Raw genomic sequence first — 26,587 nt, forward strand, 5'->3', positions numbered from 1 at the left:
TATTTGCTAAAATGGGTAGGCGCACCCTGTCAACTACTAAAAATATATATAACATCCATAATAAAATTTATCTTGTCTAGGTAGCAATTTGCTGCCACGCCTAGGTCGCTGAATGCCAGCAAATATCTGTCCACAATTTTACAGCACTTGGAGCCATAAAAATTGGCTGGAGGTCAGCCATACTCAGGGTTAGCTTTCCACGGCAATGCAGTAAGAGTCTTTCCCTTAGTCTAGCAAACTACAGGTGCCAGTTGAACAAAGCAATCGCATCTAGGAACTCCCACACAATCTGACAATGCGGCTCTCACCACATTGACTCGTCGCTTGGGAGTTGCCAATTATCCCCTTGACCTCTAAGTTTCAAGATGGTCTGGTTTCTGCCCTCCCCCCAAGAGCAGGACAGTCAAACATCAGGTGTTCACTTGACTGGACCTCCCTGCAGAAGCACAGCTCATCAGCTGCCAGATGGAACCAAAACAGATATTGGTTCAAATTAGCACGGTGAGTACCCAGGCACTCGTAGAACGAGCTCAAGGCATACCATCCCCTCAAATCCTGAATAAACTTATACAAGGATCTTCCCTTACTCGAGATGTCCCATTCCAGCTGCCATGCTTCCATTGTGAGGCTCTGCAGCCTCTTCCACAGGCAGCAGATGACTAACTGAATGAAATTGAGATCCAGTGCATTGTAATCACCCATTTTGCCTTAGTACTGGCCCGGCTCAAAACTACATTCCAAATATCTCGGCCTCACGGTCTCTTCACAATCTCCACATGGCTGCCTGAACTTTCACTACTAAATCGATTGGGAGGGTCTTTTCCAATATGGTGTTAGCCTCATAGGAGGTTGTTTTAAAAACATCAATGTATGCATTTAAGGCTCTGCGCTGGGCACTCCTTAAATTTTGAAGTGCTCTATTCATATCCAACCTATGCGCCCACTTGGCCGCTTAGGTTGGTTAATCCTTGGGAAGAACGTTGTTAATTAGTGAATTAACTGCTTGTAGAATAATTTTCAAAAAAGGATGGTATGTTCATTTCAGCAACTGTGCCTGTTAGCAGCTATACTGGTTTTAATATTGTACAGGTTTTCTAACAATATTTTTAAATTAATGTGTTGCATTGCTACTGATTCTCTCTTACACTCTCTCTTAACTTGATCTTCTTCAGTATTACAGATTTTGTGCCTACATTATGATTAAAACCTTATAAATGAAATTTAAATTTTAGATGTGTAGTTAATCAAACAAAAATAAAATAAGCTATCAGATTTTTATTAGTTTTTCCCATATGCAGGGTTCTGCAAGTAGTTAATTTAATTGGATATCAAGGATTAGATTATAAGAGTGTTTTACACAATATATGTAATGGTAAAAAAAATTCTATAATTTAGAAAAATATTTTATTTGAATTTCTTATCTTATTTATCTAAAAATTATTAGTTTCATACAATTTCATTATGTAATTAAACCCTATTATGAATTATTTTACATAAGATGTCTTCTTCATTAGTTATTTAATTTACACGTACATAAATATACAACCATACATACATAAATAATCATACCCATATACATAAGTATGTTTATATTTTATTACACTATCACTACATTCTATTATTCTAACTTCTTAAAAATTATATACCAGTAATATCTAAACTTCATGAATAGAATCATTTCTAAGTTTATTATAATTAAAATTTTCTTTAATAGAATTTGAATGAGTAGTTACATCGTGAATCATGATATGATGAGATCTGTTACATTTAATAACATTCATTATTGTAATTGACCCAATGGTCACAAAAATTATAACCATAGTGATCAAAGTGATTACAGTATACAAGAAACTAGCTTCCTGAAGTCTTGAAAAATAATCAGTGTTGTGTGCACAAATAAATTTTCTTATTGGTTTATTATATACATCAGTTCCAATAGAGTCTGGCCAGTTAAAAATTTTACACCTAAAGAAATGAATAATTATGATGGTTATATTATAGCTAGAAAGTATGTTAAGATAAAATATTCAAATTAAATAATTATTAAACACATGAAATACATAACTAATACTTCTATAGAATCTTCTTTTAACACAATTGTTACTATAACCACAAATCTGCAGGCAAGTTAGATTTATTTTGCTTGTGCTTGCAAATCTGTAGTTTCATCAAATTTGAATTCTATTTGCTGAGGAGTGGTAGAGCATGTTATAAATGCTTTTGTTGTTACAATACAGGACAAAGAAAGGTCAGGTTTAATTTACAGCATATTTGTAGTTTTTATGAACAATATTTTTTCTAACAAATCGTTTAATTTTATTGAAGAAGAATTATATTTTTCGATTTTTTAGATGAGCGTTTTAAATTTGTTTTATAATTTCTAGATTAAATTGATTCTTTTATTACTTTGGAAGCTAGCTAGAAGAACTAATGTTGTACACAGTATGTCTGAAAAGTTCCCAAACTAAATTAAATAAAAATGCATATTTAAAGGTAAACGAATTTACTCACATCAGCCCTCTACTTAGAGCCCTTCTCTTGTTATACACTAGTTACAGCGCCGGTAGAGTTCGTCAAACGCTTTGGAGAAATTACTTTATGGGATCGCCTCCAACTACTCCCTTTAGATGGCGGGAATGTCGTCGAAAAAGCGGTCTTTCATCTTCAACTTGAGTTTCAGGAACAGAAAATAGTCTGCTGGAGCCAAGTCGGATGAGTAGGGCGGGTGGGATAAGATGGTGATTTGATTTGCGACGTAATAATGTGTTAAAACTATTGCCGTGTGCGCCAGGGCATTGTCGTGCAACAGAGTCCAACTTCCCGGGTCTCGGGACGGATTCGACGAATGCGATGCATCTCTCTCGTCATATATTTCCTATATTTTTCTTCTTGCAGTTATAAATAACTAAAGGCTACACACTTTTGAAATATTTATAAGTCATAAAGAAAATACAAAACTTTTGATGAGGTGCTTCCATGTGGAAAGTAATGAAATATTTTAAATACTCGTAGGAAAATCAGTTAGGCTAGAGTGAAAAATTTCTATTTTTCACTTAAATTTATGTAGACTGTTTTATTGATATTACTGAAAAGAAATTACAAATTATATTTGCTTATATCCTTTTTTTGGAATTTCCAAAGTTTAATAAATGCATACATTAACTATGGGGAAAATGATAAATGATTGAAATCATGAAAAGTATTCTTGAAATACAGAATGGCACACAAAATTATCCAACATTTGTTTTGGCAACAATTGTTTAGTTTAATAATTATTAATGTGTTTTATGTGGGTAAAAGTGATAGCAGTTCATGAATATTAACCCACCAAGTTGGTCTAGTGGTTAAACCCGTCATCACAAATCAGCTGATTTTGAAGTCGAGAGTTCTAACGTTCATATCCTAGTAAAGGCAGGACTTTACTTTATATAGATTTGAATACTAGATCATAGATACCAATATTCTTTGGTGGTTTTTTCCTGTTTAGCCTGCCGAAGCATCTTAAAGTATTACTTCAGAGATAAATGAGAATGATATGTATGAATGTAGATGAAGTGTAATCATGTACAGTCTCAGATCAACCATTCCTGAGATGTGTGGTTAATTGAAACCCAACCCCCAAAGACCACCGGTATCCATGATCTACTATTCAAATCCATATAAAAGTAACTGTCTTTACTAGGATTTGAACCTTAGAACTCTCAACTTCAAAATCAGCTGATTTGTAATGTCAAGTTCACCACTAGACCAGTTGGTTATTCTTTGGTGGTTGGATTTCAATTAACCACACATCTCAGGAATGGTCAACCTATGACTGTACAAGATTACACTTCATTTAAATGCATACACATCATCCTCACTCATCCTCTACTGTAATACCACATGGTGGTTCTAGAGGCTAAAATCAGAAAAAAATTCATGAATATTAGTTTCTTCTCTTTCTGATTGCACTGTTGTGTTTCGTTCCAAAATGTCTGACAAAGGAAGACTGACGTAAGGAAGTTGAATAGCACGTAAAGACTGTGTTATTTTTTAATGAAACGAAAAGTGTAATGCTTACACAAAGATAGTTTCATGCATATTTTCAAACTCAGTGGTCGTCCTCATTTAAGACAATACATAGACGTTATGAAAAATTTAATAATGATGGTTCAATATTTGAGAGTAAGCGTGAATGACCTGTCAGAGCAGCATTACTGAGGATCCTGGCTAAATCAACAAGAAAACCAGGAGCATAACTTGGAATTTCTAGGCGATCTGTGCAGCGAATTTTAAAAACTGATTTGCATTTGTATTCATACAAAATAACAGTGTTGTCTAAATTAATGGTTGACAACAAACATCAAAGAATATGTGTTGTTGAACAACATAGGAGTCGTGTTGAAGAAGTTGCTACATGTGATGGTGGTCATACTGAACATGTGATAAGCAGAAAATAATCTCCAGGTGTATAGTAAACAATTTGTATCTTACTTTTCTGTATTGTGATAAAATATTTCTTAACAAAACCAAATGTTGGATCATTTCATGCTGTTCAGTTTTTGGTCAAGGTCGCAGACACAACGTTGTTCGAGAAACCACAGTTTTGCAGATTTCGCATTAAACAGACTAGGGTTTGTCAACAAATCAGTGAATGGTGTTATAACCAACATAACCCAAGGTTGTTTATTATTACAATTCTGACCTGTGTGCGAATGCCGTTACCTGTGTGCTGTCTGCTCTCTGTGTGCGTTAGCTTTGGTGCTGTGTAGATTGTTCTTTTGTTGTCAATATGTCAACAAAATTGTAAAAGGCTTTATTATTAACATTTTCAAATCTACAGAGAAGTGCATGTGTACTGAGAAGATCTGATGGTCGGGATTGGGTAGTGGTTACGAATAAGAAAAAAAACAGGAATTCAGACATATAATTTTAACTCACAGTACGAAAACACATAGCACAACGAGCCTTACCGAGCACAACATTTCACTTAAAAAAATAATCTAATTCTAGCTTTTCCGACAATACAGAAACAGCCGTGAGCAGAAAGTAAAACATTAAAAAAAGTCTTTAGAAAACTAAAACTTTGTAAAGAGTTTGATGATAATTTTTTCATTGTTATCTTTCACATTTTATTTTTTTTTTTTAAGAAGAATGTTCTCTTTTGTACTAGAGCTCCTTTCCTTTTTTATGGTATGATGGTGAGCTATGGTAATGAATTGTGGTACTTCACAACAGCAGCATTTCATCAATTCAGAATTTTTTTGACTTTCCTCTTATCTGACACATTTCCTACGCATTAAATCTATGTATGTACCTTTATGTTACATCATTTCCCTAGGCAGAAGTCATACTAATACATTTCTAATTCCTTCAATAAATATTTTTAAAGCAATCAATGGTTTCTTTTTCATTTAAAATCTTTTAGTCAAAATGATCAATATTTTATCATGTTCAATCTGTTGGACTTCATCTGATAAACTTTTATTCTGGATACATCTGATATAATTCTTTGAACTCTGATATGAAATATATGTTTTGTGTTAATGATAGATGCTTTTAAAACAGTTGATTTCATTTTATTAAACGTGCATTTGTCTAAACTAATCTCAGTAATATCATTTTGTAAATACATTAATTACACAAACAGTATTGGCTGTTAATTTAATAAAATATCATTACCAAGAAAATATTATGAGTGTTAAACATAAAAATAAGTTTTGCTAAATGAATGAACAAATTTATCTTACCTTTCATGGAACAAGTAAGCCTGTAATTTGGTAGACAATATGAAATTAATATTTTCTTTAAAAAAATTCAAGAAGAAAATAAATTCATTTCTAAAAAGAAATAATGAGACTCTCCCAGAATCTCTGCCTTCACTCATCAATAGGATATGTCCTAGTCTTCTCAGCTTTGACTCCTATATTTTCTGAATAAGAGTTTTACTATTCATAACTTCACTTACATTCAAATTTGAGTGCAGCACTACCTAGTTTTACCAGATGAATATCTTGAGCTTGCAATTTGCTTCTGTTCTTTTCATGTATCCAGATTTTACTTGAATGCAGAAATGTTAGGATGTATCTAGATTTTAAGACTGATATATTCTGTGATATGCAGTTACAAAATGCATAATTATTATCTAATGACTAAAGTGGATTTGATATTTTACATTAATGATCTTTTACAAAGAGTTTAAATATGGTTATTATCACTGAGAATGTGATTAAAAGTTATATAAATGTGTAAAAGTTTAATGTTTTACACTAAAAAGAAAAAAAAATCAACAGCAAAGAACATACAGAATACAAAATGCTAATGTACAAGAATGCTAGTTTATATAACTATGTAATTTTTCCCCATTATATTTAGATAGAGCTGCTTCCATTATATTTAAATGGAAAAAACAAATTACATAGTTGTATAAAATCTCAAACTGAACTTACTTCATCCCACATTTCTGAATGACACTCAGATTTTGTTTTTCTTTCAAATCCAGAATCCATTTAAGTCCACAATCACAATGCCAAGGGTTACCACTTAAATCTAATACTTCTAGCTGACTCCATGGTAATAAATGTTCAGATATATGATGTAAATTATTATTGTCTAATCGAACCTAAAAAAAAGGGGAAATGAACAATTTAATACTACATATACAAGTACACATTCATAAGTAAAGGCTACTTCTTGTATATTATTTCTGTCCAAAGATATTATTAGATGATTTGTACGTAACTTAAAAAGCTACCTACTACCACAAATCATGAAAAAAAAATGAATCACAGGAATTTCAGATAAAGATACCACAGCAACTCTGCATGTGTTGGACACTATTGTAATTCCTTTATCTGTTTAAATATTTTTTATATTCACTTTTTTAAATTATTGGGGAATTTTCATTAACTAGATCTCACAAAATATTTTCTTACATATTTGAGTGTTATTTTCTGTCATTCCTAGCATTGTCACACTAACATTTGTAGTTGACGTGTTTTGGGGTACCTCCATTCTCAAAACTACTTTTAGCACCAGTTTTGAGAATGGAGGTTCCCTGTAATGCACAGCTATGAATGTTAGAGTGATAAAGCTAGGAATGGTGGAAAATAACACTCAAATAAATCATGATAATTCTTGGAGAGATATAAAATATTGCGAAAATTTTTATTTTCTTTTTTTTGTTGAAATTAACATGTTTACATGAAATTATTAGCAAATTGATAGAAATAGATTCGAAAATTATCTAATAATTTATTATATAGGATGTAATATGAAAAGATCATTTAAAATAAATTTAAATTAAATCACTGAAAATTCTTTTGGGAAATAATTTCAAATTGTACTAAAAAAGAAAAAAATAAGTTAAAAATTTTAATTAAAAATATGATTAAAAGTTTCTCTTTTTAAAACACATTTATTCCTTTTTAGCCTAGCTTGTGTAACAGAAAATGCAATCATAGATACTTGTTACTAGAAATAATTTAATAAATTTAGTTGAATACACACCTCTTCTACAATTCTCATTTAAAAGCAATTACAGTTTTCAATACAAATACAAATGATTGTTTCATTTATAATTTTTTTTCTTTGAGTTATGATAATGAAAATTTATTTCAGGTTATATCAATAAGTATTAAAAAATGAAACAAATTTAACTGTTTATATAAGTAATAAATAAACCACCTGGAATGCTGTTAAATCAAATTAATATGTTTGTAAAAACATTGTATATCCTTAAAAAAATAAAAATAAATAAATAAATATATATATATATATATATTAAATATTCTGAAGCATGTCCAACGAAAACAAAGTGTATTAAAAAAAATATTATTAAGGAAATGCACTTATACAGGAATATAAGAGGAAACCACATCCATATGTGTGCTGGTTTGAAATAGTTAAAAATGATGAATTTTTATGAATAAGTTGCCAAATTTTTCATATATCCACAAAGCTATTGGGATATCTTGAATTGTGGATTGTGAACACCTTGAATGGGTTTGTTGATGAATCAGTATTTTTATTTTCTGTTTGTACTCAAGAAGTTAAAAATCTAACTTAAGAAGTTAAATTAATTTTTTGAGATCTCAGTAAAGTATTCAATTTGGTACCACATTGTTTACTGATGAATAACCTAGTAGCAGAGTATCAGAGGAAATGACTATGATTGGTTAAAGTTATACTTTACCAATCCTAAACAAGTACTTGAAATTTCATTGTTTGATAAGTATTCAGATTTAAAATTTAGGTCTTTTAATTTTGCCTCTTGAAAGCAGATATTAAAAGCTGTTTATTTATTTATTTAATTTTTATTTTCATAAAAAGACTAAATTATAAGCTTTAAGTTTTTTGTACATTATTTAATATAATAACAGAAGGTTTTTTAAATCAAAAATAATTTAAAAAGAATACTTTTTGAATTATCTGATAAGAATACTTAACTACTTAACTTATCTATCTTAAATAATTATCACTTTACTGTATGTCAGTGATATACTGGACTACAAATTTAAAAAAAAAAGTGCTACAAATTTTGTAATCATCTTATTGGCTGTCTGTAACATGCTGGGTTATACATCCTGTTAAACCATTTGTAGCATACGGTTAATTTTTAAAATAATACACTATTAATTTTAAATCTCTTTTGCACAACTTTATCACACATGATGATTACTTCAGTTATCTTATTAGTGGGTGGTCTAACCACCATTATTGTGATTTTTGTTTACTGTTAATTAACAATTTATAGTAACAATGTCTATCATTTCTCTTGCCATGTCTGAAATATTAAAATAACTAATTAACTGAAAGTATTATACCATTACTTCCTATAAAGCTGATACAGTTTAATAAAAATTATTAGAGTTTCATATAACAATTACATGAAGTAGGGCCATGTGCTAGAAACATTACTAGGAACTAGGTATAAAGTAATATTCACCTCAAAAGATGTCAACGTTAACAATAATAATAAGATGCTTCATCATGATAGACAAGATATCAAGCCAAAATAACACATTTTAAGGAATAGTTTATGTCTAACCTTATGAGTCCGTTTTCAAAGTTTTACCAAATGATCATTAATTTTATATGCATTACTGCAGATGATTTCATTTTCATTGATCCTCCTAATTATATTTGCTGAAATATACATTTCAATTTGCATCTCATGTCACATTGTTGTTGACACACACTAAAAGGTCAAACCTATAATAAAAGTTCAATTAAAATATTAAAAAAAAAATGCTTTAGTTCAGTGAATTAACTACTTACGATCTTTATTGATGATGAAGAACCAGACGTACCAAAACTGAATGCAAAAGGATCAATATTTATTAAATTTGGATTGTATGATAACGTCAATTTCTCCAGTGAATGAAGATGTAAAAATGTACCTTCATTAACAGTAGTAAGTTCTTTCATTCCAGCAGCAACAATTTCTTTTAAATTACTCAGACCAAGAAAAGAATCAGAATTAAATTTTTTTATTGGATTTTCATTTAAATCAAGGAACTCCAGTGATTTTCCTAACAGTGCCAATTCAGGTGGTACAGCGTGAAAATAGTTTCCATTTATATATAGAGCTTTTATCTTCAATTTATCAAACATATTATAAGGAACAGTAGATAATTCTGTTTTAGCCAAATTTAATACCTGAAGAAAAAATACATTAGAACAAATAATCTTACACCATTACAAATATAGTACTACTTACCTTTCACTCTGGGTCACATATCTGGTGCATACATTTTTAATTGATGAAACAGAAAGCTCATTAGAAGATGCTGTTGAAAGCAATGACATTTTTTTGGTCAAATGATCTATCAAGAGCAGTCAACAAATTTTTAATATAAATACGTAAGATAAACTTTAATAGGTTTAGAGAGGGCACAAACAAAAAAATATTGAAATTTAAAAAAATCCTTTTATGTTTTCAATCTGCAAAAAGGACACTAATTTATGGTGGGATACCCTTACAATGGCATTCCCCATTGAATGCGAATGTTGTTTTAAATACTTACATCTAATGGAAATAAAAGTACAATTAAATGTAAAAGTTAAATGGAATAATTTATATTATAATGGTGTAATATATTATTTAATATAATTAAATCACAGGATGTACAAAAAAAGAATATCAGAGTATCGAGGTTTTAAAACTATTTAATATTTCTTAACTTTGATGTACAGTAATGAATTTCAAGTAAAAAGAAAGAGTAACTTACAGTTTTTCCCTACAAGTGTTCAATGTAAGGACCTTTCATCATGCACCATGCATCCAACTGATAAGAGAAGTCATACTTTAATCAGTATCTCTGGAGTGATGGAAGCGACAGCTTCTTCCTATGCCTTAAATTGGCTAGATCAGCCAGTTGCACAGGCGTATACTTAAGATTCCTTTTAAAACCCTACACACACAAACAAGCTCTATTGCTGGGTCCATTCTGACCAATCCAGCAGTTGGGGAAAATGTCATTAAATGTAAGTTATGCCAACATAAGGCCATCATCTTATTGACAAATAAAATTCTTTTGTCCATCTTACAGTTGAGCAAAGAGTCATATATGTAGCATATCGAAGTAAGCAATTCCTTTTATGCTTGTTTCAGTAAAAAAGAACAACCCTAAACTTAGGTCAAAATATTCCACACAAAACATTTCATTTTGGAGCATCCCTTTCACATTGTAAGATTTCATGTAGTTTTTCTGACCTCTAGATATGGATATTTTTGTAAGTAAATCTTTCCACTGAGATGAAATATTGACTCATCACTAAACACAATACGATCAAGAAAATTGTTATCTTCGTGCTCTAACATTTTAATTGTAAAGTAAGCACAAAGAGTAGTAGGTAGGCTTTGAAACCTGTAACAGCTGCAAATGATATGGATGCTTATATAACTGTCTTCTTAAAACATTTCACACTATCAGCATTGCTAGTTCTTGGCTGACCTTCCAACAACTTTTTTTAAATTACACAGGAAAGAGTCCCTGACAAGTTCAACATTTTCTTCAAACACCCTTGGTAACCTGTACTCTTCTCTTTACATACATAGACATCCATTTGTTTCAAACTAATTACCTCATTGACAAATGTAGTTGTCACTTGGAGGATCACAAGTAAACATTCTATAGAAACTATAATTGTTGATTTATAACTACAGATTTACATTTTAGTATACTACAAACACAGAAAACTTTCTGTACAGGAATCTTTGCTTGAGACACTGTCAAGAAGAAAGATAAGAGATCAACCTACTGCCATGTATGCAACTAAAACTATCCTTTTTGTTTTGATTCTAGCCCTGAATCAACACTACACCTTGTCCATGAGACATAGAAAAGGAAAATCTTCTCTTTTTTGTACATCCTATGTAATGATTTTGTAAGCAAGACTAGCATCTTGTAAAAGTCTACTTAAAATAGATATGTTTACATCAGCAGTTTTCAAATCTTTTTTTAAAGAATTAAAAAACTGTTCATTAAGAATTATGCAAGAATTCTTCAGTTGATACATTCATTCATCATCAGTTCCTGAAAATTTAATGCTATCCATACTAAACAAAACCTTAAATTTATGGGAAATAAAAATGTATTCTCATACCTTGGCACTACAGGCCTCCCTTTAATGGATTTTGGAAGTAGCGGACAAAATCTGGGGCAACTGACTCAATTTAAAAGTCCCGCGCGCTACGGATAGAGCTGTGGCGGTACTGACATGTGCCGCTGCTTCGAGAACTGACCGCTAGTTGGCAGTCACTTTGTTTATATAAAGGTAAAGCGCGTGTAGTTCGTTGCTCCGTGGTTTTTGTCTGAATTTTATAATTTTCTTTAGTAGTAGCATAGAAGCTTGAATTGAAAAAAAAAGTTAAAAAGTATGCGACTGTGAATAGGGTGCAAAAAAAACCTTCTGATCGTAAGGCAAAATCTTTAGGACAATCGTCTCTATGGGACCGACATTCCCTCTAAATCCGTAGAACCGAGGTATGTGGGTACACTTATGCTGGGAAAATGTGCTTAAAACTCAGTTAATCTTTAAAACCGAGTTTTATTTGATTAAAAAGTAGTAAATCAGATGTCAAAAAAGAAAAGAATTTTATAAATTCATACTAAGCTAATGGAAGAATTAAAGAACTTCAATATACATAGTAGTCTTACTGTTTAATATTTATTCATTCTTTAGAAGTTTATAACTATCATTGTTCTGTTAGTAAATTATATAATCTCAACTTGCCAATTTAATTTTTATATATAAATATTTGAAGTTAAATTATTTTTACATAATAAATATTGCAAATTAAAAGTACACCAGGACTATGTAAGGTACCAAACGTATTAAATTAAAGCTTTCTGAAATAAACAATTCATAAATTTCAGTGTTCAATTCCCAGTATTCACTTCGCAGTTAATTCATAGTATCCTTCTTTGTAGGATAAATGCATAACAAAGAAAGAAAACACATTTGCAACAATGTTAAGCACGTAAATTATTTTAAAAAAGTGTTCAGCCTATGGTAATAATATAATTAATTTACAGGAAGATTAAGCAAAAAAGTGATGAGAATTGGTAGAAGATCTGGAGCTATTGCTAAAATCTGATTCTATTACATATAAGAGTAAGAATGTAAGTGATAAATGTTAGGTAATAATATCTGAAATGAAATCACTGTAAACAGTATTATTTTAATGCTGATTTCCTGTTTATAAACCTTGTTTATTTACAAACTTAATAGTCAGTTAAAGTAAAATTATAATTTTTTTTTTTTGTAAGAGACCAACACATTTTTTATAAAACCTTTAAATATAATTATTGTCTTTATTTTTATATGTGAATCAGAAGATCCATATGTGCGCACGCATGTGTGTGAATTTTTGTACTCATGTTTGGTTGAAATTCTGAAACTGCTTTACAAATGTCAATGATTCTTTTGCCAGTATGTTTATACATTTATTGAATAATAATTGTTTGAAAGTTTTAACCATAAATCTGTAAAGTTGATTCTACTGTTGGGTAAGGAGTAAATCCTAAACCAACAGCACGTCATATTTTATGGTGTCAATTCATTAGTTATAGTGAATTACTGAGTAAATCATATTCTGCAATAGTTAACTCTGTAGTTCCTATGAGTGAAGTTTTAAAGGTAGAGTAATTTTTTATCTGTATATGATAATTCATTATTTATCAGAGATTTAATAGAAAACTTTACTGTTTCACATTTTCATAGGAGAATGAGTGATGTCTTTTTTTACACCAAATTTTGTTTTTATATGCTATGTATACAATTAAAGCTTTTCTGTAAACTGTAAAGAATACACATTATTTTCATTTTGTATTATTGAAACAAAGCAGAAACCTCTTATTTCTGTTTGTGGCCTTTATCATGTTAGTTATTTCTTGATAGTTACTTTTTTTGTTTCAATGGGATTGAGGCACAATATTGTGCCCTAGAATTGTCAGACTGAATAATTTTTGTGAACCCTTAAACAATTTCAGCCACATCTCGGATTTTTATCACCCAATTTTTGTACATGTAACATCTCAATTTGTTCAAAATAAAAGGCTTATACCTAATAAAACTAATTTTTATTGGCTACAGTTTTGGAATTTTCAAACATATTTATTTTGTAGATGTTCTGAGTACATGTATACAAATTCCATTGCAATATTTAACCCGTTCTTAAGATATAAACTTTTATTTAAAAAACAAATTGGCAGCCAGAGGAAAAGTAAAGCAAGATGAGGGCATTTATCCATATGAACTTTTCTGTTTATTCTAAGATCCTGAATTAGTCCCCTTAAGTTTGGTCAGGATATCCTGGACACTGTATAACTAATACTATAACATTATAAAATGTAATGTGTAGAATATTGATTGGTGAAGTAACACTATATAAACATGTATATGACAACAGTACAAGGTGTTTATTATAACTTATAATTTATGATGTATTGATTACTTAATAATTATTATTATTATTCTTTATTCAAGGGTTTTTTTTTTTTTTAAACTCCCCCAAGACGACCAGCCCACGCTAAAAAGCTTAACACAGTCGTCTCAGGGTTTCATGGCAGCGCAGTCTGCCCTCCTTAGCTCGTTCGAACTCGGACATCCCATCGGGGTTTCTCGTGCCTCCTCGAAAACATACTAATCACCTCTTCCGGTGATCAGAATTTTTCTCCGCAGGAGACCCTTCCAATCCCTATTGTACCTGATCAAGACACATTTCGTTTGCCCTTCACAGTTACGCGTCCCCCCATGCACACCTCGAAGGTCCCCCATGCCATCATCGGGGAGCTCCGACCCACCCACTCTTGTGTGTGAGTAGGCATAGAGGCTGCCTTCCTGGCCCCTACACGCATCAAGATGGACTTGTACCTGTCCTCGATCCCCCACGCATTCCCATGACCCCTCATTTCTTGTTGCGCCATGCCTCATTCGCCGTCAGCGGTAGAGCACCGCACACAATATCCCCCCACTCCATGTCCATCGGTATATCCGGCAGCATAATCCAACAACAACATGAGCAGACACATAATATAATCATAAATTCCTAACCTAGCAAAGTACATTAACAACTACAAAAAACAAAACACATTTCGACACCTCTTTTGACATCGAGGGCCGTGTGCACGTCAAGGGGGTTGAGAAAGGGTTAGGGTTATTCAAGGGTTAGATTATTGAATCTATTCTGGTACCCATCTTTTGAAATGTCTTCCAACATCTCTCCTTCCTTCAGCAGTGTACATATATGCTCTTAAAGTCAGTGTGTGGGGGTTTATCCTTTGGAAATGACTGCACCAACATCTATAATTGTTTATTCTTTCTTTTATAGAAAAAACTCCCAGTTGTTCGCTGACAGTAATGTTTGTATGACTATTGATTAAGGCACAACCCAAAGTACTTAAAAACTTCATTTCAGCAACTTGAATTCTGCTATCATCTTGTTTTGAGTATGTCCAGGTTTCACTTGTAAACAGAAGAATTGGAACTGCCAATGCATTTCAACTTTGTATGTTTTTTCCCCTTACTTTATTCCTTAATGTGTATGGATTGTTCCACAGATGTTTGGAATTTGGTAACTTAATCCTTAATGTCATTATCCTTTCAACATGAAATGTCAAATCTTAAATACTTGTAATAACTAACCTGCTGTATAATCAGACTGTTGATTACAATTTTCATTTCCACAGGCCATTTTTCCATAGATGCCATAGTCATAGATTTTGTTTCTGATATAGTAAGACTATATATGAAGCAACTTTCTGTAAATATTCCTTTTTGTAATTTTTATTCACTTTCTTGAACTATGACCATATATATCATCAGAATACAACAGTGAACTACACTTCTCATTGTCATCCAGCTTAATTCTAAAATAAAATAAATTTTTCCATGTTCATACCATGTTGTCAATGTAAATATTAAAAATAGGTACTGAGACACAACACCTTAATCTAACTCCTTTATTTGTAAAAATATTTTGTGTTATCATAAGACTTAACTACAGCTACTAGATGTTTTGGATAACCCCTCCATACCATAATTTTCCACATCAAACCGCAATCCACATTATTAAACACCTTCTTTATATCAATTAATGCAAGATGTGTTTCACAGTTAAATTCAAACCGCTTCTGTAAAATTTGCTTTAATGTGAAGTAGCATCATTACATGACCTACCGGATGGTAGGTCATGTAATGACCAGGATGATGGGCTTCATCCTGAAGCCCATCTACTCCTCAGTCAGTAAATTTTCTGCAGTTACTTTTAATTGTTCATTCAGTATACTGGCACATACGTTGCAGCCTTATCCCTTGATAATTATTGGGAGAGGTTCTATATTCTTTCTTAAGCAAAGAAATTACTTTAACTTCTCATATTTCTCTGGGATTTTATGTTGTTTCTAGCACAAACTAAACAGATGCGAGATAAGTAACTGCAAAAGTGTTCCACCATTTTTTATAAACTCTACATTTATTTTATCCAATCCAGGCACTTTACACTTAGTTCCATTCCTTTCAGTGCCTTCAGAAATTCTTCAAATATTATATCATTCATCATGCAGTCATCACAATAAATGGCTTCATCCTTGTCCTCATTTTTATTTTTGTCAAACCACAAATTTTCATAACATTGAATCCAAACTTTCTCTTCAACACTATCTATCTATCCTTACTGCCTCTTGTTATTCATTAAACTTTCATAAACTTATATGCCATTGACTGTCTTCTGTGAATGTCGTCTTCAATTTCTGCCATAAATTTAACCCAAGATTACTGATCAAGCTTCCTTGACAAATTTTTAGATTTGTTCCTGGCATAGTTATACAAATTTTTATTTTCAGAAGTTTGGTTAGCCAAGTACATCTTATATTTCATCTGTTTATCCTTCTCATCACTTCCACTTCTTTTAACCATATTTTAAGCTCTTTTTCCTTCTAAATGTTCTTGCCCAACTGCTTCTGTAGCCACTCTAACAATACATTTTTAACTTTTTTTTATTCATTTTCAATCTTTCCTTCTACAGGAGAGTTCAGTATGTAATTATTCAGTCTTAACAAGATATAAATTCCTTACACTTTCCTCACCCAAAAGAGACACCTTAAAAACCTTACCACCATCCTTAACACTACTTGTGTCTTTCCTTTGTGGTTTCTGTTTTGTAAACAATCTTATTTTTTATCACTACCAAATTGTGATGTGAAGATATGTTGCTCCTGTCATCGCTGATGTATTCATGACCTGGCTGGCAATTTTTCAATTAGCAGTAACACAATCAATCAAATATCTCTGTCCTTGAGCAGCCCATGTAAGTTTATGAATCTCCTTACAAAAAAAAGTGTTAGTCAATTTTAAGTTGTAACTTGCAAATTCCCGTAACATTTCTCAATTTCTAATCATTACACTTTTTCCAAATGTTCTGATTACAGTTGGCACTGCCACTTTACCAACCTTGGCATTCATACCTCAAATCAATAGCACAGCATATCTTTCAATCTGTCCATCCTGATCCCCGTAGGTGAAGACATCCTCCACCACCCCCTCCTTCTTAGCCCTTATGGGCCTTAAGGAGGTCATCTTCAGAACCTCAGGTTTTGACATATTCCAGTCCACCTCGGCCAGGATGCCACTGATGCAAATGCCACGAGTGACATTCCCATCAGTGTACTACTATTTAATGAACTCAAAACAAAATATTTCTTACCTAGTCTTAAGTAAGACTGAAAGGACTGAAGTAAACAAAGGAACTGAACTACCAACCCGCAGAAGGTAAAAGTGAGTTCTACACAAAACATAAAAATATTATACGTAAGAATAACAATACAGTAACATTGAAACAAAACAAAGGACAAAAACAACAACAAAAATATAATTAATAAAATATGATCAACAAAAGCAGAATACAAGAGAAATTCAAGCAGGGCTCTAGAGCCCCTCAGCAAACCTTTCCTTTGCTAAGTACACTATAAAACTCTCCTTTATCACCCATTCGGAGTTAACTCTGTAATACTCCATAAAATTCCTTTGATTCTTCCATCTTTCCCTTCTCTGGTGCACACGCTCTTATTGCAATTATACAGCCATGCTTTCGTTTCATTCTTATTGTTATTATTACTTGGCATTCACATACATGCATTCCATGATTCTCTTCTTCCTATTCCAGCAACAAAAATCGCTACTCCCTTTTCCACTTCTTTCTCTATCAACAACGCTATAAAACATAACACATAACTTCTAACGTATTTTCTTTTTGAAAGAAAATTAAAATTAAATTAAATTATAATTTTTTTTTGTTTCTGTGGCCACCAAGATATTTGTCTTTTTTTCTTTTGAAACCTTTGCCAGTTCAATACTCCTTTTTGCATATTCCCTGGTCATTCCATGTAGCTAATTTTAAGTCATCTACAATCCATTTCTTCTTATTGTTTTTTGTAATCTGAGTTTTTAAAACACTAAATCCTGTCTGTGTGAGGGTTCCTTGAATACTGCAAGTAGTCAAAATTTTTATGTAAGAGGGTACTAGGCTATCACACAACCCCAACTGAAGGACCAGGTACTCTTCTATTAGGGTTACCATGCCTTGGCTGAAAAATATCTCCATTTTAAGGTTTCATCCTCTCTCACCCTGCTACATAATGACAAATCACCTGTCTTCACGCACCAAGAGGTTGAGTAATTAACGAGTTCTTCAAGGACTCACAGCAGTAAGATTTTCTGGCAAGCAAATAAGTATTTGTATTCAGCTTGCTGGGAAACTGACCAACTGCATATGTAGAAGGCTTTGTCTCACTTGACAGTAGTAGAAGTTTTTAACTGACATTTAATGGTGAATCTTATTCAACATTAATTCCCTATCAGTGCCGTATCACAGCCTTTTATCTCCTGTGATTATTTATTATAACTTAAATCTATTATGCTTTATCAAACATAAACTAATATTTCATTAGTTAACAGACTGTATATTCTATTAGTAGTTGGCTTTGTATTTTTAATTGAGTTTGTTTTATATTAATTAAAGTTATGCTCATTATTTTTTATGTATTCTACCAGTGTAAATAAATACAAATATAAAATGAAATAGCTGTACAGGAACGATACCTCTAAGTATTTAATGGAGTTTATAGCCGTAGCTGTAGAATAGTCAATAACCTCCAATGGATTGCCATCTAAATGAAGTTCACGCAAATAAGGAAGATGTTCAAATGTGCGATATTCAATCGATTGAATATTATTGTACCCCAGATTCAAAATATTTATAGGTAATGGTTCATATAATGATGATGAGTAATTTCCTCGGAAAACACCTGCCCTCAAATTCATTCCTGAAAATTAATTATGCTCACATAGTAAAAATAATAATTATGATTATTTATCATGAAATATTGGTTGAATATACTTATTATTGAGAATTAATCCTGGAGAAGAATTTGTTAAATTTGATAGATACTTTGTTTTTAGTATTGTTGAGAATTGAAAGAGAAAAAACAGGATTTTCTTAAGTGCATGGAATTTTTTAATTTGAATTTCTTAAGAGTTGTTTAGTATTCATTTAGACAATAATGATATACATAGACATTTTCTCTATATTGATGTACAAAATATCATACTGTTTTATCGTGTATTGAGTTACACAGTGAGGTATAAATAATTTATGTGATACAGTCAGACAAAGTGTTTTAAGAAAATGCGTTGTTTGTTCCAAGGAAATGAATCCTAACATATTGTTTGGATAACATGTCTCTCAAAAAAAAATTCAGATTTATAGAGTAAAGGTTTTACCTGATTAAGCTAGCTTTAAGAAAAAATAAAGAACATTAGGATGAAGTGATTTAGACTGAAAATCTCAATAGAAAAATAAATTCAATGAATAATGAAAATGGAGAACGTTGATTGATAAAGATCAAGAAGTTTAGTAAAATGATATAGAAGAGACTGAAAACACAAAAATACCAGACATAGTGGATGTACTCATACATAGCAGTCATTATCAGCAAGGATACTGGAATCAAGATAAATACAGTAGTAATCAGTATAAGAATAAGTATTAAATAAAGAATCCACTTACAATGAACATGCATTTTATTTTGTAAATTCTCTAAGCAAGAGGAAAATAAAATGAGAAGTATGATTAAAATTGTGTGTGTCAATAAAAAAAAAACTTGTTTAGCATAAAATTGTTTTTGATTCTTTTAACTCTTAATTTAGGTAGATGTGATCAGTCGTGAATTAATCTATAGGTCACTAGGAAGTTGCCTAGGGCCCCCGAATTTCAAAGGCCTTGAAAATTGAAAATTTCTGAAAAAAATTATAATTGAAAACGAAGTAAAATAAATAAATTTATTTTTTTTATTATTTTCCAGTTAAAATCTGAAAATTTCAAAAATGTGTGTAAATGAATAAATTAAAAAAAATAAATAAATAAATTGATCCTCAAAATATGTTGTAAAAACTCAAGAGATGCCAGGGGCCTGCAAAGAACAAGAAAAAATAAATAAGTAATAAAAATCTGATTAATTATGAATATTTACAGAATATATTTACAGAAATTTAGGTTTTACAGAATATTTTCACAGCAAATGTCCCCGCCCTGTTTGGTCTTAATCCACCACTGGATGTGATTTAACCTTCCTAAGCTGACATCAACAAGGATAAAGTTGCCTCTTGTTATTCTCTAACTTACCTTACATTCATTTTCCATGGACGCGTTGTTCAAATTTACTGTATTATTTACAGATGTGCTTTACAGTATTTAAACAGATTTTTCTTGAGAGTTATAAGATTTTTTCTCAAAAACATACATATATACTTTTTAATAAGTATAAGCATACTAAATTCAATTATTTCTTATCAAGATAGAGATAGCATTTTTTTTTTAAATCCTTGTTGATAAAAGTACAAAATATCATATATTTTTGTTATGAATTTGGATTAAAGAAAATCAATAATGCATTTTTGACCATTTGAAGAAATTTTAAAGTAGAAATAAATTTTTCTTGCCATGATTTAATAAAGATAAAATTACTTTTTGTATAAATTATATTAGAAACTAATTAAACAGTAATTACAAAATTATTTTATTATCTCTATTATTGATTCTGTCTTCTAAAAATAATAATATTAGCCATATGCTGCTGTTGTAGTAGATAATTTATCACATTTATTATAATTTGGTTTTTTGGTTACAAAAAATGTACTGTTGTATCTGTACTTAAATCTTATAAAAATAAACTATAAGGAAACATTACATTTTAACACTTGAAAGCAAGAACAAAGCACATGATAAATTTTTCTGATTTTTGGTTAGCTTGTAGCCAGAAACAGTTGTGAATTTTCCACTTACTACCATTGAACCTTCATAAACTCATTAGTTTTCAAAACTGAAAAAAAACTTGAGAACAGGTTTATTACCGAAACTCAGCTAAATTTATTTAATTTATTGTTTATGGAAGTACACCAAATATACTATGACACTTTCCATTCCATACATTTTGATATCGACGGTTAAGCATTCACCCAATTTACAACTCTGATTGTAGAAATTAACTGATCTTTACTAACAAAGTAGGGAGAATTTTTTAAATAAAGAGATAAAAATGAAAGTTTCAATAATAAACGAATAATGTTATATAAAAATAAAATAACAAATTTGAATCTAGACTTGGCTAATTATAAATTTATATCTGCTATTTCCTTGTAAATGTAACAATAATGGAAATATAATCTCATTATAAATCACATCTCACTGCTAAATAAGTTATTAAAAACAGGGTTTTTTTTACATTTTGGTTAGGTTGGTTGGTTCAGAATTTTATAGTTTTAAATAATTTATATTAACTGTAATGTCTTCGTTGTTCACTGTTTGTTGAATATATTTTTATGTAATTCAGTTATTTTCCTCATTTTAATTTTTTTTATTCTTTAAGTGAACAGAATGATTCAAAATTTCAATGAAAAACCTCGACTGATTTGGTACATTAATACGAGTAAGAAAATTTCCTATAAGCATTTGTCCAGAAATGCTTTATTTCGGGTTGTAGCAAGTTCATATTTTGCTTTGACTTTTACTCAAAGTGTTAAATGATGCTGCACTGAAATTTTTGGAACCAAAATTAAGAGAAAAAGTTGATATTTTTATAAGATTTTTACCTGAAAGATTGAGTAAAACAGGTCACAAACTATACATCTGATTAGTTGCAAAGCCCAAAAATTGGAGTCAATAAATGCTTTTTTAGGTTTAAAGATCCAATCCAGAGACCTGTTGTATTCAATTTTTCAGCTCAAAAAACTTTAAAATCATCAAATTTTTCCCTTAATTTGGGTGACAAAAATTTTGGTTTGGTTTTATTTTATCCGTAAGGAGAAGTTAGGACTAAATGTTTTTGCAAGTCTCAACTTGAAAATAAAACATTTTCAAACCACATTTACAGGAACTTTTTTCCTTGTACTTCTGACTCAGATCTGCTCCCCAAGTATTTTGAATCGCTTGGTTTCTCAATAAAACATTTTTATTTGACTACAAAATTAGACCATGTCTTTGATACGTTTTAGATTTAATGTAATGTCATAAACATTTTGTAAGATAATTTTTGTAAAAAAATTACCAAAGCATCTGGATTTGGAATTAAGAAAAGTTAATAATAATAAAAAAAAACACAAGATGAAGTGTGAAATAAAATTAAAGTTTAGAAACCTGTTAACAAATTGTGGCTAAGATCCAGTATTTGAAGTTTTCCAAGATTTGCAAATGCTCTTTCTTCAATGAACTCAATAGCATTGTATTTATACTTCAGTAACGTAACATTAGGCAAATATGGTATAGTATGTATGGTCTTGATGCAATTCATAGATAGATCTATAGTTTTAATCTATAAGAAACAAAAATATTTCATATACTATAAGCATACTGTTTAAAATGTGAAAAAAAATCAATAAAATAATGAAAATATAAAAGTCTTTTTATTGCGGTAGATATTAATTAGACTGCTCATTTACCAGTAGTGATATGGAAAAAATACATATATAAAAGATTAAGTACTCAAAATTATCAAATTTGCATTATTCTGTCGTTTTTTAATTAGGGAGATATGCACAGAAGGTTTGAGATTTGTATTCAAATGGTAAAACAGGAATGAAAATGTAATAAAAATATAAATTATTATGAAGAGAATTTACCTGTATCTCTTGATCTAAAAGACAGCATACTAATCAACCTATCAGCTGGCCTAATTACAAGCTTAATCAAACTGAAATTACAAATAATGGTGTGTGTATATTTTTGCTGTTATAATTCAGCTGAAAGAATTATCACTTTCACTGTTTATAACAGCATCTTTTAAAGAATAAAATCTCATAAAAAACTTAATATGATTAAGAATGACTACATTAAGTACATTTTTGACACAAAAAATACTTAAATAATTGTTTACAGTTAAACAAATGTCAAGAAAATGTAAATAAACAACATTCTGACAAGAGAATTCAGTTGCCCAAAAATTCATAAAATATTTTTTATAACTACATAGTTTTAAATTTATTAATTCAAGAGATTTTGAGTGCAAAACTATTATTAACATGATTTCAAAGCAATTTTACTTTATTATCTTTACCTAAGAGAACTAAAAGCTATATCCAGCTCAAGCTATTATATAAAGCTTATGTCTGTTAGATATATAACCATAATAATATGGTTGTAGACAACCTGACATGAGTCATAAACCAGTGAAAATGGCATTACTGATCTCATGAATAGCAATAAATAAGGAAAATTCATCTTGTATGTTAAAAGAACAATGCTAACTATATATATATATATATATATATGTGTGTGTGTGTATGTTCTAAAGATAATTTATTGTATTCTATCAGCCTACCATTTTTTTTTTAAGTTTTTCTTTAACATCCAAGTTATGCAATTATAATTATCATAGGTTGGAAATATTTTCACCCACAATATCAGTACATTTTTTAAGAACTGCCATAACAAATAGAAATTTTATGTCGAGTGCTGCTTTTAATCACTTAATTTATAGGTGTTTACTTTTAAATAATCAAATAAACAAATGTGTTCACACTCAAAACATATCTTATAACTTCAGAAATGATATACCAGAATCAAATACACTCTATACTTGAGATTAATATACTGTTAAATCCCACTATATATCAAATGTGGATATGCACAATTTCATTATATGTAAAAGTAAACTAAAATACTGTCTGCTATATTTTGATTGCCAGAAGTAACAAAAAAGGTCCTATTTATAAAAAAACTGCTTTTTAACTTTTCCCCAGACTTGAATGAGATAAATGATTTAATTATTATTTACCTATGTTTTAAGTAAACATATTCAATCAACTATCTAGTAATGTCTAAATTTAAACAAAAATCTTCACTACCCAAAAATTATCTTATTTTATAAAAATTTATTTTTAGAATAATGCATGTTTTATTTTATATATTATTTTTTTATATGTAGTAATGAAACTACTAAGGTATAAAGAACAAGTAAAATTCCTGTTCATATACACTACTTAGTGTTTGTGAGTCGCTCAACACGCTATTCATTTTCCATTAAAAGGATTAAGAATAATTTTTTGATCTTTTAAATTATATTTGTATTAATGATTTTTTTTTTTTAATTTTTAGTGAAATGATTAGTTTTGGAATGTAACATATATAAAAATGATTTTCACAAAATACGATAATTTTATAAAAAAAAAAATGTTAATATATTTAATCAAGATAGGCTTTTAACAAAGAGTTATGCATGTATTTTAAATTTACTGCAATTAACTTAAAAGTAATAATAGTAACAAAATATAGTAATTCTGCTCGTTAAACAAGTATATATCAGGTGTTGTAAATACATTTAAAAAAAAAAATATATATATATATATATATATATATATATATATATATATAAATGTTGGTGCTAAAAGAGCCAAACTCAAAAGTTTACTATATTGAGTTTATTACTCTATTCTACTTTTCAGATGTTATCTTTCTAGTGTTATATGGTCAAAGTAAAAGTCAATGTCATTCAATTTTCCCTGATTTTATAATAATATTAAGCCAAAAGAAAAGAACAGAAGTTATTTATTGCTAAATCAGCCAAAATAAATATCAGATGCTTTAGTACAGACATTTTCTTTTTAAAAGGGCAAATTTTAGCATTTATCTTTTTACCGTAAAAATAAAATAATAATTTTTACAGTGGCTTACATTGGGTTTTATTAGTGGTTGCTGTTTCATTGAAAAGATTTTTTGTTTTGTAGAAAATAAAATACAGAAAATTGGGTCATTATAGAACATTAAAAATAATAAAGGGGTTTGATGAAGAAAGAAGAAAAGGTAAACAATTATTAAAATTATTTTGTTTAAAAAAAAATACTTGCAATTAATTCATCAAGATTTAGGTTTATGTTATTTATAATTTCATAGGAATAGTATATTAAGGAAAATATTTGACAGTCTAAAACTTTGTCATTCACAAAGCAATTCTATAAGGTATATAAAAAGGGAACCTTCAATTACCATATTAAAACTGACTTGGCAACATTTTTTTAAGTATAAAATATTACTTTCTACTGCTTTTAAAAATGCAGGTGGTGAACATATTTTAATGGAAAATTGTAAAAAGGTTAAAATACATCATCAATGGTCAAAGTAAATACATGATCTAATCCATAAAAATATGATGAGCTCTAGAGCTACAGCATACAGTAACAGGCAATTGCTATAGAACCACCAACTATCCAAATTGAAAATTTTGAATTTTGGACACTAATTACTCCTAACTTTTCTTAACTGTAGTAAAAAGCCCTCATTGAGAGCTTTTCAATGATATAAGTGGTACTTATTTTCATTGGTTCCAGAGTTATAGCCAAATAAAATTTTAATTAATAAGATACTTGGGTCTTACAAGGGGGAAGGCATGTTAGTTCAAATCAGACATCTCTTATTTTTTTTAACTTTTTTTTAATTTAGATATATTGATTTATTAATAAATATTAACTTGTGATTGTAAAAAATTTTACAATTAATTATTCAATTATAACAATAAAAAAAAATTGAAAAAAATCAGAAGTTATTAGTGAAATAAATTATGTATTTTTAAAGATCTGTATATTTTAATTTAACGGGATTATTACATATGTGTATGTGTAATAGATTTGGTGAAACATCTGACATCATACTATTTTTGGATTTTCTAGTTTAATTTTGTTTAATTATTTTGGAATTTCTTTTTAATTTTATTTACTTTTTTTGCTTTTATTTTGTATTTTTATTATTTGTGTACTTTTCAATAAAATTATTATTTGGCTGTTGAATATTGTGGTTGTGGTTTTCATTTTCATACTGAACGTAGGCTTAAGTATTTTATTCTTCATTAATATTTAACAGTTCAGACATTTTATTCCACAATAGCTCAAAGAAAGACAAGCTAATGTATAAAAAACCGTAGTAATGAATGGGTGAAAAAATGCAAACCCAAAGAAAAAAAGCCAATATTACAAAAAAATAGTAATGTAAGGTTGCAAATGGCCAAATGTCATTTTTTTAGTGTATTTCCATGTAGTTTTTATGAAAACATAGTGGGAGACCCCAAGATAACTTGGTAAAAAACCAAATTTGTCATTTAACACAAACTCTCTTTTCTCTGTTTAGCCTCCAAAACCACTGTAAGGTATTACTTCAAAGGATGATATGTATGAATTTAAATGAAGTGTAGTCTTGTGCAGTCTCGGGTCGATCGTTCCTGAGACTTGTGGTTAACTGAAACCCAACCACCAAAGAACACCAGTATCCATGATCTAGTATTCAAATCTGTATAAAGGTAACTGCCTTTACTAGGATTTGAATATTAGAACTTTAAACTTTGTCATTTAACACGGTAAAGTTACAGGACTATGAAAATTTGGCCAACACTTTGAAGTGTTGTACTCGAAAAAGAGGTTATGCAACATTACTTCTTTTAGCACCAAGCAACAAATTAAATATATGTAATTACACAGAATAAATGCATCCTAATAATTGGATGTAAATAAGAAATTAAAAATACAAACTCATTAAGTTAGTATGTTGAACACTATAGACAAA

At 29.8% G+C, this 26,587-nt stretch overlaps 1 protein-coding gene across 2 annotated transcripts in view; it reads right to left on the reverse strand.

The window, feature by feature from the left end:
• Positions 1 to 1,390: 1,390 nt before the first annotated feature.
• Positions 1,391 to 26,587, reverse strand: part of LOC142321594 (extracellular matrix protein 2-like) — a 35,936-nt gene continuing 10,739 nt past the window's right edge. For both annotated transcript variants that reach the window (XM_075359814.1, XM_075359815.1), the window contains exons 3-7: positions 22,178 to 22,352; positions 18,586 to 18,809; positions 9,259 to 9,639; positions 6,429 to 6,601; positions 1,391 to 1,965 (exon numbers count right to left, since the gene is read on the reverse strand). In XM_075359814.1, coding sequence (XP_075215929.1) covers positions 1,656 to 1,965; positions 6,429 to 6,601; positions 9,259 to 9,639; positions 18,586 to 18,809; positions 22,178 to 22,352 — 1,263 coding nt within the window. In that variant the 3' untranslated portion in view covers positions 1,391 to 1,655. The remainder of the gene's footprint in view (positions 1,966 to 6,428; positions 6,602 to 9,258; positions 9,640 to 18,585; positions 18,810 to 22,177; positions 22,353 to 26,587) is intronic.

This window comes from Lycorma delicatula, chromosome 3, assembly GCF_047948215.1.
Source record: "Lycorma delicatula isolate Av1 chromosome 3, ASM4794821v1, whole genome shotgun sequence".
NCBI classification, from domain to species: Eukaryota; Metazoa; Arthropoda; class Insecta; order Hemiptera; family Fulgoridae; genus Lycorma; species Lycorma delicatula.